General features: G+C 43.1%; 2 protein-coding genes across 2 annotated transcripts; both read right to left on the bottom strand.

Moving 5' to 3' along the window:
• Positions 1-214: 214 nt before the first annotated feature.
• On the bottom strand, positions 215-6,544 carry erap2 (endoplasmic reticulum aminopeptidase 2). Its single transcript, XM_037259920.1, has 21 exons — positions 6,396-6,544; positions 5,208-5,534; positions 4,947-5,133; positions 4,702-4,871; positions 4,494-4,632; positions 4,284-4,418; positions 4,082-4,202; positions 3,851-4,005; positions 3,637-3,750; positions 3,425-3,556; positions 3,143-3,274; positions 2,958-3,026; positions 2,705-2,880; positions 2,551-2,630; positions 2,067-2,247; positions 1,767-1,923; positions 1,510-1,694; positions 1,253-1,414; positions 920-1,060; positions 756-837; positions 215-607 (listed from the first exon to the last, which is right to left on the bottom strand). Exons 2-21 carry the CDS (start codon positions 5,375-5,377, stop codon positions 446-448), a joined length of 2,850 nt encoding a protein of 949 aa, XP_037115815.1. The 5' UTR covers positions 5,378-5,534; positions 6,396-6,544; the 3' UTR covers positions 215-445.
• Positions 6,545-8,263: 1,719 nt separating this feature from the next.
• rgmb (repulsive guidance molecule BMP co-receptor b) lies at positions 8,264-17,393 on the bottom strand. The gene is made up of 3 exons (XM_037259949.1): positions 16,849-17,393; positions 12,502-13,037; positions 8,264-10,195 (listed from the first exon to the last, which is right to left on the bottom strand). Exons 1-3 carry the CDS (start codon positions 16,964-16,966, stop codon positions 9,452-9,454), a joined length of 1,398 nt encoding a protein of 465 aa, XP_037115844.1. The 5' UTR covers positions 16,967-17,393; the 3' UTR covers positions 8,264-9,451.
• Between the last annotated feature and the right edge of the window lie 685 nt (positions 17,394-18,078).

An 18,078-nucleotide genomic window follows, 5' to 3' on the forward strand; every position in this document is an offset into this window, starting at 1 on the left:
TTGGACTGAGATAATGGGAAATAACAAAAATTAAAGGATGGATTACAATTCAATCTACAAATAGGTATTTTTGCAAGCATCGGATTGGGGATATGAATGCTGTTCATATGAACTTTGAAATGTTTGTGTGTATATTAGCAGTGTAAAGCACTTTATGAATTCTCCGTGTGATAAGTGCTCAAAATAAAATATATTAGGTTATCGCAACACAAAGAAAGTAGTCAATCCTTTTATTGTCCTCTGATGAATGAATTATTTGAGCTATATAATTTTGTAATGTTTATCTCTTCTGCATTAAGCAACTCACACACTACATACACACCCACGAACACACTCTCACAAATAACCCGGCAGAATAATTTCATTATGAAAAAAATGGTTTTACACACACCACGAATTATCATTCTCAAATGAAGAAATGTAATTAAACATCAACTGTGAAAAGTCAATCTTTTGTCACGAGTATTTTTTTTTCATTCAGACAGTTTTTTAACGTCTCTAAGTTTCGCTGCATCCAGAGAACATTTTTCTGCAAATTGTCCAGTGCAAGTTGGGGACTTTTGACCTGAGATGCATCTTCTCTGATGGACTCAAAGAACAACTTCACCTGGATGGTTAACAAATGATAACAATGAATTAGCACAACTATCATTACTCATCAAAAGTTATCACTCCTACGTGAATTGCCAGTACAATGAGAATGTTGGACATACAGTAATACTATCTTGACACACTGCAAAAATGGAAACATGTACCTCAGTGTATTCCTCCGGGTATGAAAACTGCCCTGTGGTTCCTATGAGGATGTACTTAATAGATGATGAGCCCAACTCAAATCTGGAGAAGTTACAGAGCAGACAGTTAGACCAAATGTCGACCAGGTCTACAAAAAAAAAACACCATCCTGATCGACACAGACTTCTGAACCAGCGTGCTCCAGTTTTTCTTGACAAAGTTCCACGCGATGTGATGTCCCCGAGGGTTTTGCGCCACACGTAAGATAAGCGTGGGCAGGTCCTGCGGTCGTATCACCTGACCTTCCAGACCCATGTCCAACAGGCTAGAAGAGTAAATGAATAATAATAATAATAGTTTCCACATGGTGGCAGTATAAACCATGAGAAAACTACGTAGGTCTCTATCGTTGCAATTATAAATTAAATTAATAAAAAGGATAAATATTAATATCATTCTGATGCTGTTATTCAATTACACTAGTGTGCATAATAAAGTAGCCGAAAGGGGAATGTACCTGTGTAATTTATTTGTGTCTCGACTGTTGGTTAAGGCAAACAAAATTTTGTCTTTCTGTGCCGCCGAGCTTGATGTCTTGTACATGTGCATGAGTGAGGCCCATCCATGATCATCCTGGGCACCAACTGCGTACACAGTTGGGGCCACATCAGTGGGAAGTCTACAGTTAACACAATTACAGGAAATATTTGTTCGGGCATCATCAAGTATCGACAGAAATTATGACAATGAAGTGAAACTGATAGATGGACCGACTTGAGAGTTCCGTTTGACTGAAGCAAGTCTTTGAAACGCCGGCGTGCCTCATTCAGGCAGGGAGTGTCATTCAGATGGCATGCCAAGGAGAGGACCTCTGACCTCAGTCGTCGGGTCGACACGGAGCCCTCATCATTCCATGTCTGTTGGTCAATGACGCTACGGAAAAACTGAAGGATGTACATCTATGCCAAAGGAAACAGAGAAACAAATTTATATTTCAGGGACGTCTTGCAATAATATCTTTATCATCTTACCCTGAAATTTTGCACCAGATCCTCATCTCTCCGTTTCTCAATCATATGGAAAACGGCTTCAAGGTAACCCAATCCTTGGAGCAGAGGTACGGTATGTTTCTCCAGATGCAGATAACCAATCAAATCCAATGCTTTGTTGAGCGGAAGGTAACCTGCCCTTTAAATACACACGACAATACAGTATTTGAAGGGTACTGTATAATTCCAATGCGTTCAAAACTAACAATCAAATGAGTTTATTTGCTACGATGTATTTGAGCAAAGCATACAGGACACATAGAGCGCAGTATGCAGTCTTACGTGACCAGTTGAAACGCATTGTGTATCAAGTGGGTCCTGTCTTTGTAGCTCAAGGCCGTGTGGTTCTCTCTCAGGAGCTTTGTTATCTCCTCCCATCCACCATCCTCATAATGAACCACGTAGTAGCCAGTCATGTCCACATTGACCTTCACCCAGTTGACATCTCCAACGTCGACGCTGTCTGGAAGACACACAGACACTGACAACAGTAGAAAGGCACTCGGGAGAAAATGAGCCTCCACTATGGTACAAAAATTGTGGCCTGGATGGCAACATAAAGGATGAAATGAAAATAGTCGCAAAAAGTACATTCCTTTTATAAATGATGTGAAAGTGTTCTGCAAAATGTCCAAGATGTTATGAAACAAGCATATAATGTTCTCACCAAAAGCACAAAAATAGAGCAACAAATGTGATGTGGGATAAGCTCTATCTCAACTATAACCATAAACATAGTAAAAAATAGTAAACCTTTGCAGCTTACCTGTATGAGTTGTCATCAAATGTCTGTGGATGGTGCCGGAACTATCGGTCTTGTATGTGAGAGGGATATTCCATAAGTAACTAGAGAAAAAGATTCCTAAATCATGGAATGCAAAAGTGACAGATGAAGGAACCAACTTTTCCTGCATCCTCACCCTTGTTGCAATGTGGACCAGAGGGGGTCAGAGGGCAGCTGTGTCCTCAGGAACCTGACCTGTCTGAGCATCAGCCGTGGCCCCGCCCTTTTCACAATGACCAGAGGAACACCTTTCTGCAGGGTCCAAGTGTTCATCACGGCTGTCAAGTTCAAGTGTTCCCCGGCCAACAAGTACTGAATAAAACAATAGGCAAGTTTCCCTATTCAAATTTTTTAAAATGGAGGTCAGCAGTTTCAATATATTTACTTACTGAATTTTTATGAGCCTGTTCTTTGCTGTAACAATACTCCCCTGAGATGAAATCTTCCTCTGAGCAAGTCTGGAAAAAGATGATATATCGGTATCGCTCTCTCTCGCTCTCAATTGCATATTTCTAAAGTCTATCCTCAAAAATGTGTTGGAAACAAGTGCTTGTCATCATATTTGTGTTCATACATTGGCCAAACTGTCCCACAGATCTTGGTTTTGAGCATTTCGGTAGCTATATTTGCGCAGGTATCGAACTAACCCACTCTGGAACACATCTTCGGACAGAAAATGGCGCAGCATGTGCAGGATACACGCCCCCTAGAGGTATAGAGAGCAAAACAAATGTGTTGTCAGGAGATATATGACAGGACAAGCCGCAAGTCACAAGTCGAAATGGATAGCTATTTTTCCACAAGCTCTTTCTGATGTTATAAAAAGCACTGCACTCATAAAAGGCAGAAAGCATACTTTTTCATATGAGATGGTGTCGAACATCTCACGAATGTGAGTTGGATTCTCTGCCGGACTGGATATTGGCCGAGAAGAATTCAATGAATCGTGACCAACTGCTGCAAAACAAGTGCTCAACATATATTCCTCCTGTAAGAATGCGAACATTATTTTAGGTTGCGCAGTCTCACATTGGCCTTCACCTACATCTGATTATGTTAATCACATACCGCTTTTAAGTCAGGATAGGTAGCCTCAACTGAAATGGACTCCATGTATCTGGCAAACCCTTCATTCAGCCAGGTATCATTCCACCACTTCATCGTTACCAAATTACCAAACCACTGCAAGTGAGAAACAAATAGGAATAAGTGTGTCCATAAAATCTATTCTTTCCTGAGCCCAACTGTACCGCTTGGTGGAAAAAAGGCTATACACACACACCTGATGAGCAAGCTCATGCCCGATCACCATGGTAACCCAGACTTGATCAGATACAGATGATGTGTGAGGGTCAAAGAGCAGGCTCTGCTCTCTGTAAGTGGTCAGGCCCCAGTTTTCCATTGCACCCATCTCAAAGTCAGGGATGGCGATCAGATCTGAAAGGAGATGGAGAAAATGCGGAATAATATTTGGCTTTATGGTTAGAAACTGAAAAAAAAAAAAAAGATTTACCGCATTTGGGTAGGGGATAAGGAATGTTGAAATACTCCTCGTAGAAGTCAAGCATTTTGACGGCGACTTCAAGGGCATAGTGGGTCTGAGACCATTTCGCCGGATCAGCATAAATGGACACCTATCACCATGTTGCAGAAGCCTTAAGTGATTATGATTGTCATCAATAAACAAGAAAAAAGAAAATTCTCAGAGACCACACCTGCACTCCAGATGATGTTGTTGCCGTAACAGATTTAAAATCACAAACGACAAAAGCTACAAGGTAGGTGCTCATCTTCACACTTGCAGCATACTGATCCTCCAGCAGGCCATCATCTACTTCAACTGATTCAACCTGAAATAAACAAACACCATTTTTTTTTTGTGACGCAGAAGACCACATCAGGAATCAAACATCTACTATACTTACTATCGGCATGTTGGACAAAGAAATGTAGTCCGAGCTCCGTCTGATCCGTACTGAGAAGTTGGCTTTAAAGCTCGGCTCGTCAAAACAAGGGAATGCCGTGCGAGCGCTCGTAGGCTCAAAGTGAGTGGAAGCTAACGTTCTGTAAAGAACCACAAAGGAACTATATTATTCTACACACTATACCAATATCAAAAACTCGCTCATTTACCTGATCTCTCCCGAACTGGCTGTGTAGGTGCTTTTATAGAAGCCCTGGAAGCCCTCTGCCAACTCCGCCTCAAACTCAATATATAAGAAATACTTTTGCCCATTGCTGAGCACCCTGGGAGAGAAGATGGCAATCTGCTCGTGGGCGGGATAATGAAGACAAGGTAGAACCTAGAACATGAGGAGAAGTCTGTCAGTCCGGTCGATATCTACGTGCTAATCTGACTGCTTTGTTTTAATGACTACCTGGTCTGAGAGATGAGCAAGGTTCTTGTCCAGAATGGTTGCCTTGGAGATTTGCAGACCCTTGCTATGTAACACAACCCAATTTGTGTTGTTCTGGACGTCAATTTGGATGGTGACTGAGCCGGTGAAATGGAGACTAGTGAGGTTGGGGTGCACCAAGATGTGGTAGTGAAGAGGAATTATATACCTAAGGAGAAAAGGACTCCTTGCGATCAATTCCTACAGTTTGGATTTTTGCAGTAAAGACAGCAGGGAGATTACCTTGGCAGACGAAGGCGGCTCCAAGGGAAGGACAGATTGTCTTTCTCTAAAGGCGTTTGCTCTCCGGGAGGATGAGGAGGGCTTGATGCCTGCTGTGAAATTCGGGTGGGCTGCATTCCAACCACATATGAATGGAGAAGAAACAGCACTAACGGCCTCACCGAGAGCATTTTGGATGAAATGTCCCTGATTGAACAAAAAGCCAAATCCGTGCAGCGGGCTAACAACTGCTGATGAAAGCTGTTTTTAAAGGCCTGTAAAGGTGATGTGTCCACTGCCAAAACGTACAGGCATGGCCATGGTTTCCCTTCTCTTTGATTCCTAAACCTAAAAAAGAATTAAAAATCAATAAATAAATAAAAACAGCATTCTAGAAGTTTTTGTAGCATTTGAAGTCTATCCTAAAAGAGTGAGAGGATGTGATTGCATCATTGCACATAGCGTAGCAATTTACATTTAAGGGATTTACATTTATGCTAACCATAAGTAATTTTTGAAAACAGTGCAACTGTTGATTTATGGTGAGCATAAATGTAAATCCCTTAAATGTAAATTATGTAAATTCCTACAATAGTAAATGGATGGTACTATGTTACTAACGCTGGGCCATTTTAATAGTAATTCGTTTGGTATTATTTCTAAAGGTACTGTCAAGCTTGGTGATGCAAATGGTGACAGAAATTCCAATAATGCAAACAAAAAACGAGCAAGCACAACAACCACAATAATGAGTATTCATATAGAGCAATGATGACAACAGCAAGGATCTGACGAAGCCTGAATAGAGACTGACTCTAAATATACTCAAATTTCTGACACATGAGCCATTGCAGGTAGAACACAAGGGCAGGCGGATTATAAAATTGGCACATGAAAAGATCAGTACAAGGAAATGGTTACCAAGAAGCATACAACCAAATCAAAAGTAAATAAATCTAAAAAGGTTAATAATAATCATAAAAATACGAAGTGATCTAGGCGACACCGTGGCAGCTCCAAAGACAAGCCACGTTCTTGCTAGTGTGGACAAAAGCAGATCAGGCCACAGCTAAAAGTGTGAGGTGACAACAGCTGCAGCAGTACAAAGGCAGCCAGGTCCAATACCGAGCTTGCATGGTAGTGCCAGTCAACATCCCTCTTGAAAATGTGCTAATTATAAGGAAAGATACTAAATAAAGAAAGATTTACCTTGGTCATTCTAGCTTCATCGCGCTTGCGCAATCACTGGAAACTTTCACTTTCTCTTTAAACAACCCTTGTACTGTAGTAACTCGACCCGCCACTTGGAGGCACACCAGAGCCGGAAAATGACTTCGTGAATGCTTGAGAGCGAAGCCTTCAGAAAGTCAGTTTCTTACCTCAGATGTAACGGTCTTGGCCAGGTGTGTTCCTATCAGTTCTTGTGCGTGGTTGGAGTAGGGTCCATTGTTCGTGGAAAGTTACAACAGGAGTCAATAACCCACAATGCACTGCTCCTGAGAAATGGTATTCAACCAATGCACGCAAGTATGATCACGCGCACACTACAATGATGCGCACGCGTACAGTGAGGTGAACAGTATCGAACAAAGTTAGCGTATGCACACATGGCAGAAACACACAGAGCAATTTTATACCTTATCTTCATCAGCTTACGGACAGGTGAGAATTTCTCCATTCCTACATTGTTTTAAAAATAATATCATGGATGGTAAATGGTGAATATTTTTTGGTTTAAAACATAATAATAAATAAAATAATCATAATAATAATAATAATATTGATAATGGAAAAATGTAAATAAACTGTCTACTCCTTTCATACTTTTTTTTTCTTTTTCACCTGTTTCACCTTCCCCTTCTCTATTATGAGGAGTTAAATGTAACATGCTGGCATCACTGGCTCCTCCTGTTCACCTATCGGGGGAAAGACTAGGCTGGACACTTTTGTTTTGCATGGTGAGGAATTCCAGGAGAGGTCATCTGGAGGTCAGCTGGAGATCGTCATCAGAAGGACACTCGTCAAACGGCCTTGTCCGCTTTGCTCCAACAAGCAAGCATCTCTACCACAGTGCCGTGGCAGGAATCAAAGTGGCCACCAAAGAGTGGACGTCATACAGCTGCTCTGTGAGTCGACGTCACCGAGCAAGCAAGAGACACCACAACACCTTCACAGGTTGGACACTTTAGAGTCACTTATTTTACCATCCTAAAGATTTTGCATTAATGACATTAATCCCTTTGTAATCTCTCCAGATGACCAAAACAGCATCTGTAATGAAAACGAGAGTAAAGGTACATTTTCTTTGTTATTGCTATCTACCTAATCTCAACTTCTACCTGATCTGACATAATTAAGACATTTCCTAAACATATTGTTTTTTAATCTTATCTCCATGTTTTTAAAATGGAATAACTATTTATCCTACATTATATGTATCAGTACCATTATTGGTGTTGTTTATGACATTAGGGGTGGTTTCGTCTTCAGAAGCTGCAAAATGGACCAATACAGTAATCGTCTTCATCATGAAGCTGCTTCTTTTGAAGATTCTTGTTTTTAACTCCATGATGACAATACACGCTGTTACAACATGGTAAGGGACTGTGCGACACACAAATATGTAAATCGCCTGTACATAACTTAAGTGGCGTAAAAGCTTGGGATGGTGAGCTCAAAATTGCTTGTGCCTGCTTGGACACATTACTTTGACTGTTTGGGAATATCCTTTTTGCTGACAAAACAAAAGGGAGACTTTTTCCTTTTTTAATTCTGCACTACAAATTAAAGAGTGTCACTTGTATGGTAGGGAGTTAAAGCATTAGTATTTTTTTGAAAAATTTGCATCCCAGGTGTTGACAGTTGAGGTTGTGTCAAAGCCAAACCTCACATCTTATCAGGACATTACCTAACCTCACACAGACATTATAGCATTCAAAGAGTGCGATCCCGATGTTCTTTCCCATATCATAGCTTGGAAAGGTGTTTTAAATGTTGCAATTAATTAGTTAGCCACAAACTATGCCGGAACTGTTATGATTTTGTTTGTTAAAATAAAAACACATAAGACATGTTTATTTGCTCCATGTTTTTAAGTGCCTCCAATAACACACTGACATAGCAACAGAGCACCACTGGGTGACAGCACAACCACAACTTCCATTTTTTAAATTATTCACAGGGCAAGTGAATGTAGCTATCTAGACAGGAATCTACAGTTCTTAAATAAGTTAAGTATGTCAGCCTTGCCTCACAAAACATTCACACATGATAAACACAAACACGATTGCAATATGACTGAATGGCTCATAGTCCAGAGTTGACACATTTATCAGATAATTAAAAAAGAAAACAAACATTTTCCACAACTGCTGCAATGTCCAAAAATGGACATGGTGGTGAAATGTTGGTTTGCAGGGATTAGTCCAATATTCAGTCCTTCAACCGAGATCCAACAAGAGAAAGAGTTTACTAATTTACAGTAGCATATTAAAAAACAGGTGGGGGTGGGGTGCTGGTTTGAATTGCTTCTAATCTATAAAGAGAAATGGCCATTTGTCTTTGGCTTAAATCAACCCAACAAAGATTACAATGAGCAACAAATACAAGGCCCTTTACTGCACTTGCGGTAAATTGGCAAAGACGTCAGAATCCTCTAAAATGACTCCCAAAGGAATTAGAAACACATCCAGGCAAGTCGGCAGTTGGATCAAAAAACACTGACACGCACACATGGACTGGAGAAGAAAAACATGTCCACACAAATGTTTTTAGTACATTCAAAAAATAGCAAAGGACATAATACTTAAAGCACTATGCTGAGTACAATTAGCTAGTTTGAGATTGATGTATTTTCATAAAAATTTACCGACGTTAGTGTGAGTAAGAAACACTGATGTGGATTTGAATGAGCAAGAAAATAAAGTGCTTCTATGAAGACAAAAATCCTCTTTCTGAAGTCCGGGGGAAAAAAATCACACCAAATATTAACAAAACAAACAAAACAAAAAAACACTACACGATTACGCTGTGCTAGAAAGACCAAAACATTATTTACATTTTGGGTAATGCATCGCTTATCACCTACAGAGCAACATTTAAGTCACTGTCATTGGCTTTCGATCCAAACATGACGAAAAGTGATACCGCTATGACGCGTGTCACATCTGCTTAAGTAAATCCTTCCTGTGAAGAGAGGAACCAGTATCAGTGCTCCGGCAAGAACTCTCTCTGGTGCACTTCATGTACATGCAGGACAATCACTTTTACACAAAGCTGAGTGTACAAAGCAGAAGCAGAGTGAGCAGTTGCAAAGGTTGGGGGTAGTAGAAGGTGGAGGGGGCGGAGCCTCGGGGGTAGATCCTCCATCTGTCTCTGTGCGGATGAAGACTCTCCATGTCTTTCTGGGCGCTGTATGCTGCCACGGTAAAGTTAGCGTCCCCTGTGGTAAGGAGGTCAAACACACAGGAGTGGAAGTAAATGTCCTGAACCTCCAGCTGCTCCCGGCAGCGCTCCTTAGCAGCTTCCACAGTGAACGCCTGCCTGTCGCTTTGAGAGTATAACTGTATCTGTGAGGAGTATCTGGGCTTGTGCAGATGCTGGAGCTGAAGGCCCACCGAAGGCGGCGATAGAGGCAGATGGCCGCTCTGATCGATGCGCTCCACTCTGGGGCAGCCGTTCAGACATAGCTGCAGGTCCTGAGTGGCATCGTAGGCCTGAGCCAGCTCTTCGGGGATCCGAACGGCCAGGGTCAGATAGCGACCAAGCTGTCGGACGATAACCGTGACGCCGATGTAGCCCGCGTGCAGTTCGATGTGGTGGCCCGGGCTGCGCTCTGAGATCCAAAGGGCCCTCACTTTCCCGGCGGCGCCGTCGGCCCCCATGGAGATGTGGATGGGGTCTCCGCTGCTGACCGTACCATCGTCGAAGGCGGCGGGTAGGTTGTCTGTGACCGCCTGGTAGACCCTTTGGTCGGTGCAACCCTCGTAGGGCTTGAAGATAACCGTGATCTATAAGGACACAAAGAGACCCGCATTAATCAAGTAAACTATAGTGACGGGTGCTGGAAAAATTATATTACACATTTATAATGAATAATATAATGAAAACACTTGGAAGTCAAAAATATTCTTTACCGTTAGGGATACCACTTGATGTCAATTTTTTCAGACCAAAATCAGTCCATCCATCCATCCATTTTCTGAACCGCTTAGTCCCCACGGGGGTCGCGGGAGTGCTGGAGCCTATCCCAGCCGTCATCGGGCAGTAGGCGGGGGACACCCTGAACCGGTTGCCAGCCAATCGCAGGGCACACAGAGACAAACAACCATTTGCACTCGCACTCACACCTAGGGACAATTTGGAGTCTTCAATCGGCCTACCAAGCATGTTTATGGGATGTGGGAGGAAACCGGAGTGCCCGGAGAAAACCCACGCGGGCCCGGGGAGAACATGCAAACTCCACACAGGGAGGGCCGGAGGTGGAATCGAACCCGCACCCTCCTAACTGTGAGGCGGACGTGCTACCCAGTGCGCCACCGAGCCGCCCCAAAATCAGTCCAAGTACTCAATTCTTAAGTAGACACCGAAACCGAGCACCGATACCACTAATTATTTTGACACAAAATGTTCCCCAAAACAATGATAGATATCCTAATATAGCGAAATACCTATCTCATACTATTTAACTTGTTTCAATAAGTTCAATTATAGCTCTCTTAGCAACACATGCAGAGCTCAGATATCAACACACTTTATTGACAGTGCAACATTTAAGAAATGTCTAAATGAGTTTTTAACAAGTTGCAATTTGACACAGCTATGCAAACATGCTGGCGCAAGCATGCATGCACACACTCCAACCCCCCCCCACACACACACACACTCACTCAGGACAGTGGAAGCAGCGGTGTGTGTACAAGGGTGTGGTGTGAGCACTGCAGCGAGCGCGAGTCCAGCATCGTAGTTCCGGTGAATGGCGGCTTTGTTCACATGACAGCCATGAGGCATGAGCCCAGTCAGGCCATTAAGGCTGTGTGTTTGTGTGTGCGTGCAAGTGTGCGTGTGCGTATGTGCATTCACGTGTGTGTGTGTTTCTAATAATTGTGACTAATAACATGCCCCACCTCTGACACAAGGTCAGACCTTCATCTCCACAGTGCAGCAAGCATACTATTTGCTTTGTGTGTGGGTGGGTGTGCAACTCTATTTGCTTGTGTGGGTGTGTATGTGTTTGAATAACCAAAAATGTGCACGGACTAAAATAAAGAGGACAGAAAAATCAACATATCCTGTTAAAATCTCGACTGCTTAATTTGTGGATTTTAGTTATCATACGGGGGATAAAGGGCCGCAACTACACACTAAGTGCAAGGAGATGACGCACGGCAATAAACAGTGGATCCTTTCACACATATCATTCCATGCTATTAGAGGTCAGGCTATGCAGAGCCATTAACCACGTTAGGTTTCACAACAGTGCTTCAGTCACAAGAGACGGTCACAAGACTGAGCTGTTGGTCGTACACTTGTGAGGTTGATCGGCCGAGACCCAGAGAGAGATACATTAAAGTAGAACAGAGTGATAAGTTGAGAGATGGTAAAAATTTTTTACCTATGACTACCATTTTCAATGTCAACAGGGGAGGAGGGGAGGGGCGGCAAAATAACACAAACATAAGATTTTTTGCCACCCTGAAGCGGTGGAGAGCTTGGAAAGGATTGGAGTTTTACACACTGCAGTCCACTGAAAATTCTATCATTGCATGTTTATGGATTTCACTGGCGAGTAACATTGCACAGTGCAACTGCTAAGGTCAAACAGAACCAGGTCAAGGTCAAATTGTTACCACAAAGCTCTTATCAACTGTACAAAGTTTATTTTTATTGTTTTTATAACGTTTCTTTTTATTTGAGATATGAATGATTAACTGTCCTAAGTATAGTTAAAACCAAAAAATAAAATACCAACCTTGATGATGACTGATAAGAACTCCAGACAGTCGGCTTAGAGATGCTTGTTAGTGTTTACAGTACGATACGAATAGCTTAACATGAAGAGTAGTCAAAGTTCCCTTTCAATAGTAAATTTCATTCATATTGTTGACTTGAGAAGTATGTCCTACATATAGTTAAAAAATCCTATGGTCATTATGTCCAACCAGTCAGTCGAACCGTGTCAGTGTGCTCCTAATGGAATGCAAGCTAGATGAAATTCAACAAGCAGTCAAGATCAAATGAACTGTAGTGGTTGCTTGAAACACCGACTTTCATCTCTTAAAACCCGTCAATGATTAACAAATTGCTTGTTTCTTACCTTATTGGTGGCTGTGGCAGAGGAGCCCGTGACCACTGGAACATTGGTGACCTGAACCGACAGATAGTCATTATCGATGAGAGGCCACGCCCCCTCCACCTTGCAAGTCTGGAAGCTGTCCTTGAATGTCCTCAAGTGGGGGTCCCCGAACAGCCCGCAGAACAGGAATCCGGGCCTTGCGTGAGTGTGGCTGTGAGTGTGCGCGTGCGCATGGGCGTGTGTGTGCGCATGCTGAATGCGACTGTAGTAGTTGCACGGCTCGTGGTGGACCTCGGGTTGCGTCGAGGAAGTGGGGCCATCTCGGGAGCAGTTCCTCTGGCTCATTAAGTCCGAGATGCCCAGCACGGCCGAGTGGAAGACCAGGTTGCCCCTGCAGGACTTTGCCGTCCTTTGCGTGCAGGCCTTGTAAGACCGCAAAGCTTTGCAAAATTCGACGTGAAAGTCATCCACAGCCGGTGTGAGGTGAGAGGTCAGGGACACAAAGTCGGTGGTGCACTTCTGGATGCGACACTGAGGGCTGATCACCTGGCAATGACCTACAGATGAAGGAGAGAAATATTATCAGTTATCAAGCTCCGGAAAAGCCGGCAGGTTGGTTTTAAGCCGAAATGGAAAGTTTAGGACACAACTAAGATGAGCGTTTGGAGCTGGCTTTGATCTTAAACTCACAAACTTCCCGGCTGGTTGCAATCTAATAAAAGAAAAGAACGAGCCGCCAACCGACTGCTCAGAACACTTGGATCAATCAAGCCGAACCGCTTTGCAAGTGTAATAAAGACAAAGTGTAATAAAGCAAAGAGCAGCAAAAAGAAAAGATAAAGAATTGTTAAGACTACTTAAGACTGTAAAAGATAAGGCCACGTTTATCAGGAACCATAAAAAGCTACCACAAGTCCTCACCACATTGTGTGTGAAATACACAAGGCCTTGTGGCCTTCCATTAGCAGTAAGCACATTTTGATCAATTGAGATCTCGGGACTATATTTTACTTGCCAAATGGAAAATTTAGCCACACACACATTGGCGGGGGGATAACGACAGTGTGTGTCTGTGTGTGGCAGCGTGCGGTGTTCGAAGGGTGAAAAGGGGAGGGGGGAGGGGTCATATGGGATGAGAGAGGCATATTAATATCTGACTTTTATCACCAAGAAATGCACAGGATTTTCTCTGAATTGTTGCTGTTCCCATTGTTTCATTTTGGATTGCGACACAAGTAAAACGGACGCTTTTGTAACGTTGGAGGGCGGATAGAGAGCAGATCTAATGCATCAGCCAAGGCATGCCTCGATTAGATTAGGCCAGAGAGGAGTGCAGTGGATGAGCAGCTGCGTGCACACATTTAGAGGCAAAAGAAAGAATGCACTCATTTAAACCTCATATGATAAGGCCAATAAGGAAAAATCTAAAATTGTTTCAGCTCAAGTCAACAAATTCCTCTGATGTCACACCATCACTTATCAATATTAGATCTGGCTTGGACAAAAACAGGCACACAAGCGTGCCTTTGTACACGTTTGTTTTTGGGGGGCATGAAGGAGCCTGGACCACCATTTGGGGGCAGTAGTGCTCTGAATTTACAAAACGCTACGAGGGGACCCCATACTACTCACAACCCTTGGCTGTTCCATACCGACACCAGACCAGACACACAAACTGTATGGTGGCTGTCGGACACAGAGGACACATTGACCCTGACCGAATTAAGCTGACTTCTGTCCCCCGTGCGCAGGCGGTACTAAAATACAGCTTGATATCTTATCAGCGCAGTTTTATTCTCTTTCACAAGGTATCATTATCAGTAGCAGTTGTAACACTAACAAAAGCACCCTTTCATCACCAGACCTGAGCAGAGTGATGGAGCAACACAAGAATCGAGTCCAATAAGAACAGAGTTCAAACCAGATGTAAATAAATGCTCAAATGTTTTTGCTATGATGAGTAACAACTGTTCTGCTGCACTTGGAATGTAAACTGTGCTCTGGTTTGTGCTTCTACATTGGTCGTGCTCCAGAAAACTGGCATGCCTGAAACACTCGTCCTCAAATTTGCCCCCTTGTCTGACTGGTATAGGAATGTTTTGTGTGTGTGTGTGTTAGGATTGATGTCGATGATTTCCGGCAAACGAGCGACCAATCAAATGTGTGACGTCATCGGATAGTGTTGATATGCATTGACTGATCTGGATTGATTTAGGTTCTGTTTAAGCCTTTCAAAAAAATAAGTAAATAAAAATTCCACTAATTCCACAGCAACTGTGAGTAATCTGATGCTATTTATAAAAAAAAATGAAAACGACACGCAACATAAACTGACAATGGAATATTTTATTTTTTTCCTCTGGGCATGTGACTTTTAATTCTGAGAAGATGAGATTTGTTTATGAGAAGGTCCGTTATGTGCTCTCCCTATTTTATCACAAGAGTGAAGCCATCAACAGACCACAGTGTGCATCTTCGCCCTCAGTGCAATTCCACTATGCTTGAGGGGAAAACTGTCTTTTTGTGGTACTGTGTGTCAGGGTGAATAAAAAAAAATAAAGTTACTATCTCCTAAAATAATAGAGAGAAGTTTATGAGGACTATTCGCACAAGTGTAAGCCTGGTGTGCTGTACGCCCAAGGGTGAGTAGAAACAATAAAACAATATAATAGCAATATTTTGCTTTCTTGTTTACTCCATTGCCTCTCCAGGCTGCTGCTATCATCTCAGAGCTTCAACGCCTTTTGCTCAATCACCGCCACTCTCTGCTGTTGTTGGTGTTCCCACCCCAAGTAATTAGCCGCCCTCAGCAATATTTCAGCCGGCAGCCGGGCCTCCCGCATTCCCCACATGGCTTCTCTGCAAACACACCGGGGTCAAAAGATCCATGATGTGAATCTCCGCGGCTTGGTTTTAAGCTTTCTTTTGTCTCCCGATATGGAAGCCTCCAACCACTTTGATCCCTGGAGATCCGACAGGGATCTTCAGGCATGATCTCGCAGCCCAAGTGCTTATTGATCACCTTGTTGTGCACGCTCTCTCTCTCTCCCTCTCTCACCCTGAGCTCGGATCACACAAACAGCCCTCGGAGCAGAAGCTGCAACACTTTACAGAAACTCACAACAGCATGCACCCTCCTTGACAAGAAAGTCAGGAGTGCGAACACAAGATTCCGACATTCCTGTCCGCCTGTCCAAACAAACACATGGCAATGTCGTTCGCAAGACTAGCGGTGAGAAGTGTGTCTCAGGAACGACTCGTACAAGTTAATACAAATCAGTGCTCTGTTTGCCAAATGAATGATAGGTATTCTTTCGAGGTGAGACTGAGGGGTGCCTGGAAGGTTAGTTTTAATGGCAAGTGTGTCTGTTTTTTTCCCACCAAGTTGTGTGCAGAGGTGCTTTTGTGCCGCTGCCTTGGTTGTGTTAAACTAATTACTGAAGGTGTGACAGCTTCACAGACATCCAACCCCCTGCGCACGCACAATAACATACACAGACAGACACACTTTTGAACAGTGGCTCCATAAAGAGAGTCTGCTTTTTGTACCAAATAAATATAGATTTGTTCTCCAGGATAAAACAATCCAGATATGTGACACTTTATGAACCGTTATCTTTCAGTGAGCACACCTCATTTACATTCAGTGATGTGTTTCTCTTGCTGCTCAATTTAAAAGACAGTTATGTTAATTACATGCATTTGACATTAGCTGAAATATTAAATTGAGGCTAACGTGAACTGCACTCAACTTTTACTGTGAAGATATCCCCACTAGAGATGTCTATTATGGAATGCAGTATTGTTGTCTATATAGAAGTGCAAATATTTGTTCATGTTTATATTAACTGTAATTATTATTGTAATGTTATTCTAAAGACAGCGATAGATGCCATTTGTTAGTAAGGTACTGATAAAGGCTGGATCTATGCTTTTCAACTCCATTATATGGATTTAACTTTTATTATGAGCAGTCCAGCGTAGAGGCTTTGCTATTCATTAAGCTGCAGTAAACACCATAAAACAAGGTTTTACTTGTATAAAGAGACTCATAACTGCTTACATTCTTATTGATAGCAGCTATATGCACATGTGCAGAAGCAATGAGCCTCCCCTACTCTCGCAGCCATAGACAGGAGGAGAATGACGACCCCAGAGAGAGGAGCATGCAGAAACTCGATCCGGGCTGGGGCTGCCGCACTGCCGCTATAAACAGAGCCAATGTCAAGCAGGCGTGGGCCCAACACAAAGAAGAATAAAAGGGTCTAAAACGCGATAACAGCACGTATGGTCATTGTAATATGCGTTCTGTAAGCTGAGAGTGATTTAAAAAAAAAAAAAAAAAAAAAGTGCCAGCGGTGTATCTACCTATGCGCGAAGCGGAGGTCAGAGCGATGATCAGCAGCAGCAGTGGCCGGAAGCGGCGCACCAGAGACGGGGTGGCGAGGCGCTCAGCCCCGCTGCAGCAGCATCCAGCTCTCCCCATCCCCGTCCATGCAGGGCAAGGAAGGGGGAGAGGACAGAGCTCCAAAAGGCGAGGGAAAGTGATGGTCAGGCCTTGGGACGACTACTTCTTCTTCCTCCTCTTCTTCTTCTTCTTCTTCTTCTTCCCCACTCTTCTCTCCTTGTTCTCCTCCACGGGTGAGCAGGGGCATTAAAGCACTTCCACTCCACGGAATAAAGGGCGGAGGTGCACAAGGAGAGCCGAGAAGAGGAGAAAGTATGTCTGTCAGCGAGAGTGGGCACACTTTCACTTGTTCCCGCATCCACACTTGCAGTGACACGTGTGATTTCAGCGCACCACTGGAACTGCTTCCTTTTCGCGATCGTTCGCTACTTGACGGACTCCAAACCCGCACAATCTCATCTCAGTTTCTCTCTGCATGATCTCTCCTCCTCCTCCTCCACTCCTCCCCCTTCACTTTCTCCTCCTCCTCCCAAAAAATCAATAGAGCCTCAAGTGAGCCCTGCTGGCGGGAATCAGAGCGAGGGAGAGGTAGAGAGAGGGTGGGGGGGGCAGAGAGAGAGAGAGACCTTTGAACTTTACAAATATTTATCAGCTCAAGGTATGCAAAATTAAAAACAATGATTTTCTTGAAGACAGCTTCTTTATTTCAGCTTTATTCGCAAAAAGAGCAATAAACGCATTTAAGAATCTGTGCATTGGGGGTTTTGCAAATTCAACAGATTATCAACTAATTATATAGATTCCATAAACCTCAACTAAAGGAGAACTAACCGCTTTGGGTCATAAACGAATGGCTTAACAGTGGCGTTCATTGTGAGTCTGAGCCAACTTCCTTTTTTACTTTCTCGTCAACAAATGGTTGGCGGTACACAAAAAATCTGAACAACCATGAAACGGTCCCTGGCAGGGAAAAGGTTGGGTACCACGGATTTATGTCACAGCTGAGATCTTTTCAAAATATAAAAATTACACATCGGATATTGCAGAAAGTAAAAAGCAATGGCTTAACAACGCTCACACAATTTCATTAACAAAGACTATCAACCTAAAGCATGTGCACACAACGTCAACACAACTATAGTAGTGTACTTACCTCAAACTCTCTCCAACCACTAAACACTGTCAAAACA

Source organism: Syngnathus acus, chromosome 9 (assembly GCF_901709675.1).
Source record: "Syngnathus acus chromosome 9, fSynAcu1.2, whole genome shotgun sequence".
In the NCBI taxonomy this organism is placed as follows: Eukaryota; Metazoa; Chordata; class Actinopteri; order Syngnathiformes; family Syngnathidae; genus Syngnathus; species Syngnathus acus.

Coding starts and splice junctions, on each gene's coding strand:
- erap2 (XM_037259920.1), bottom strand. CDS start 5,377: ATGCTCTCGGTGAGGCCGTTAGTGCTGTTTCTTCTCCATTCATATGTG. Junction 5,134..5,207: donor AGCCGCCTTCGTCTGCCAAG/GTAATCTCCCTG, acceptor TTTTCTCCTTAG/GTATATAATTCCTCTTCACT. Junction 2,248..2,550: donor TTTGATGACAACTCATACAG/GTAAGCTGCAAA, acceptor TGTGTCTTCCAG/ACAGCGTCGACGTTGGAGAT.
- rgmb (XM_037259949.1), bottom strand. CDS start 16,966: ATGGGGAGAGCTGGATGCTGCTGCAGCGGGGCTGAGCGCCTCGCCACC. Junction 13,038..16,848: donor GACCTCCGCTTCGCGCATAG/GTAGATACACCG, acceptor CTTCATCTGTAG/GTCATTGCCAGGTGATCAGC. Junction 10,196..12,501: donor CTGCCACAGCCACCAATAAG/GTAAGAAACAAG, acceptor GTGTCCTTATAG/ATCACGGTTATCTTCAAGCC.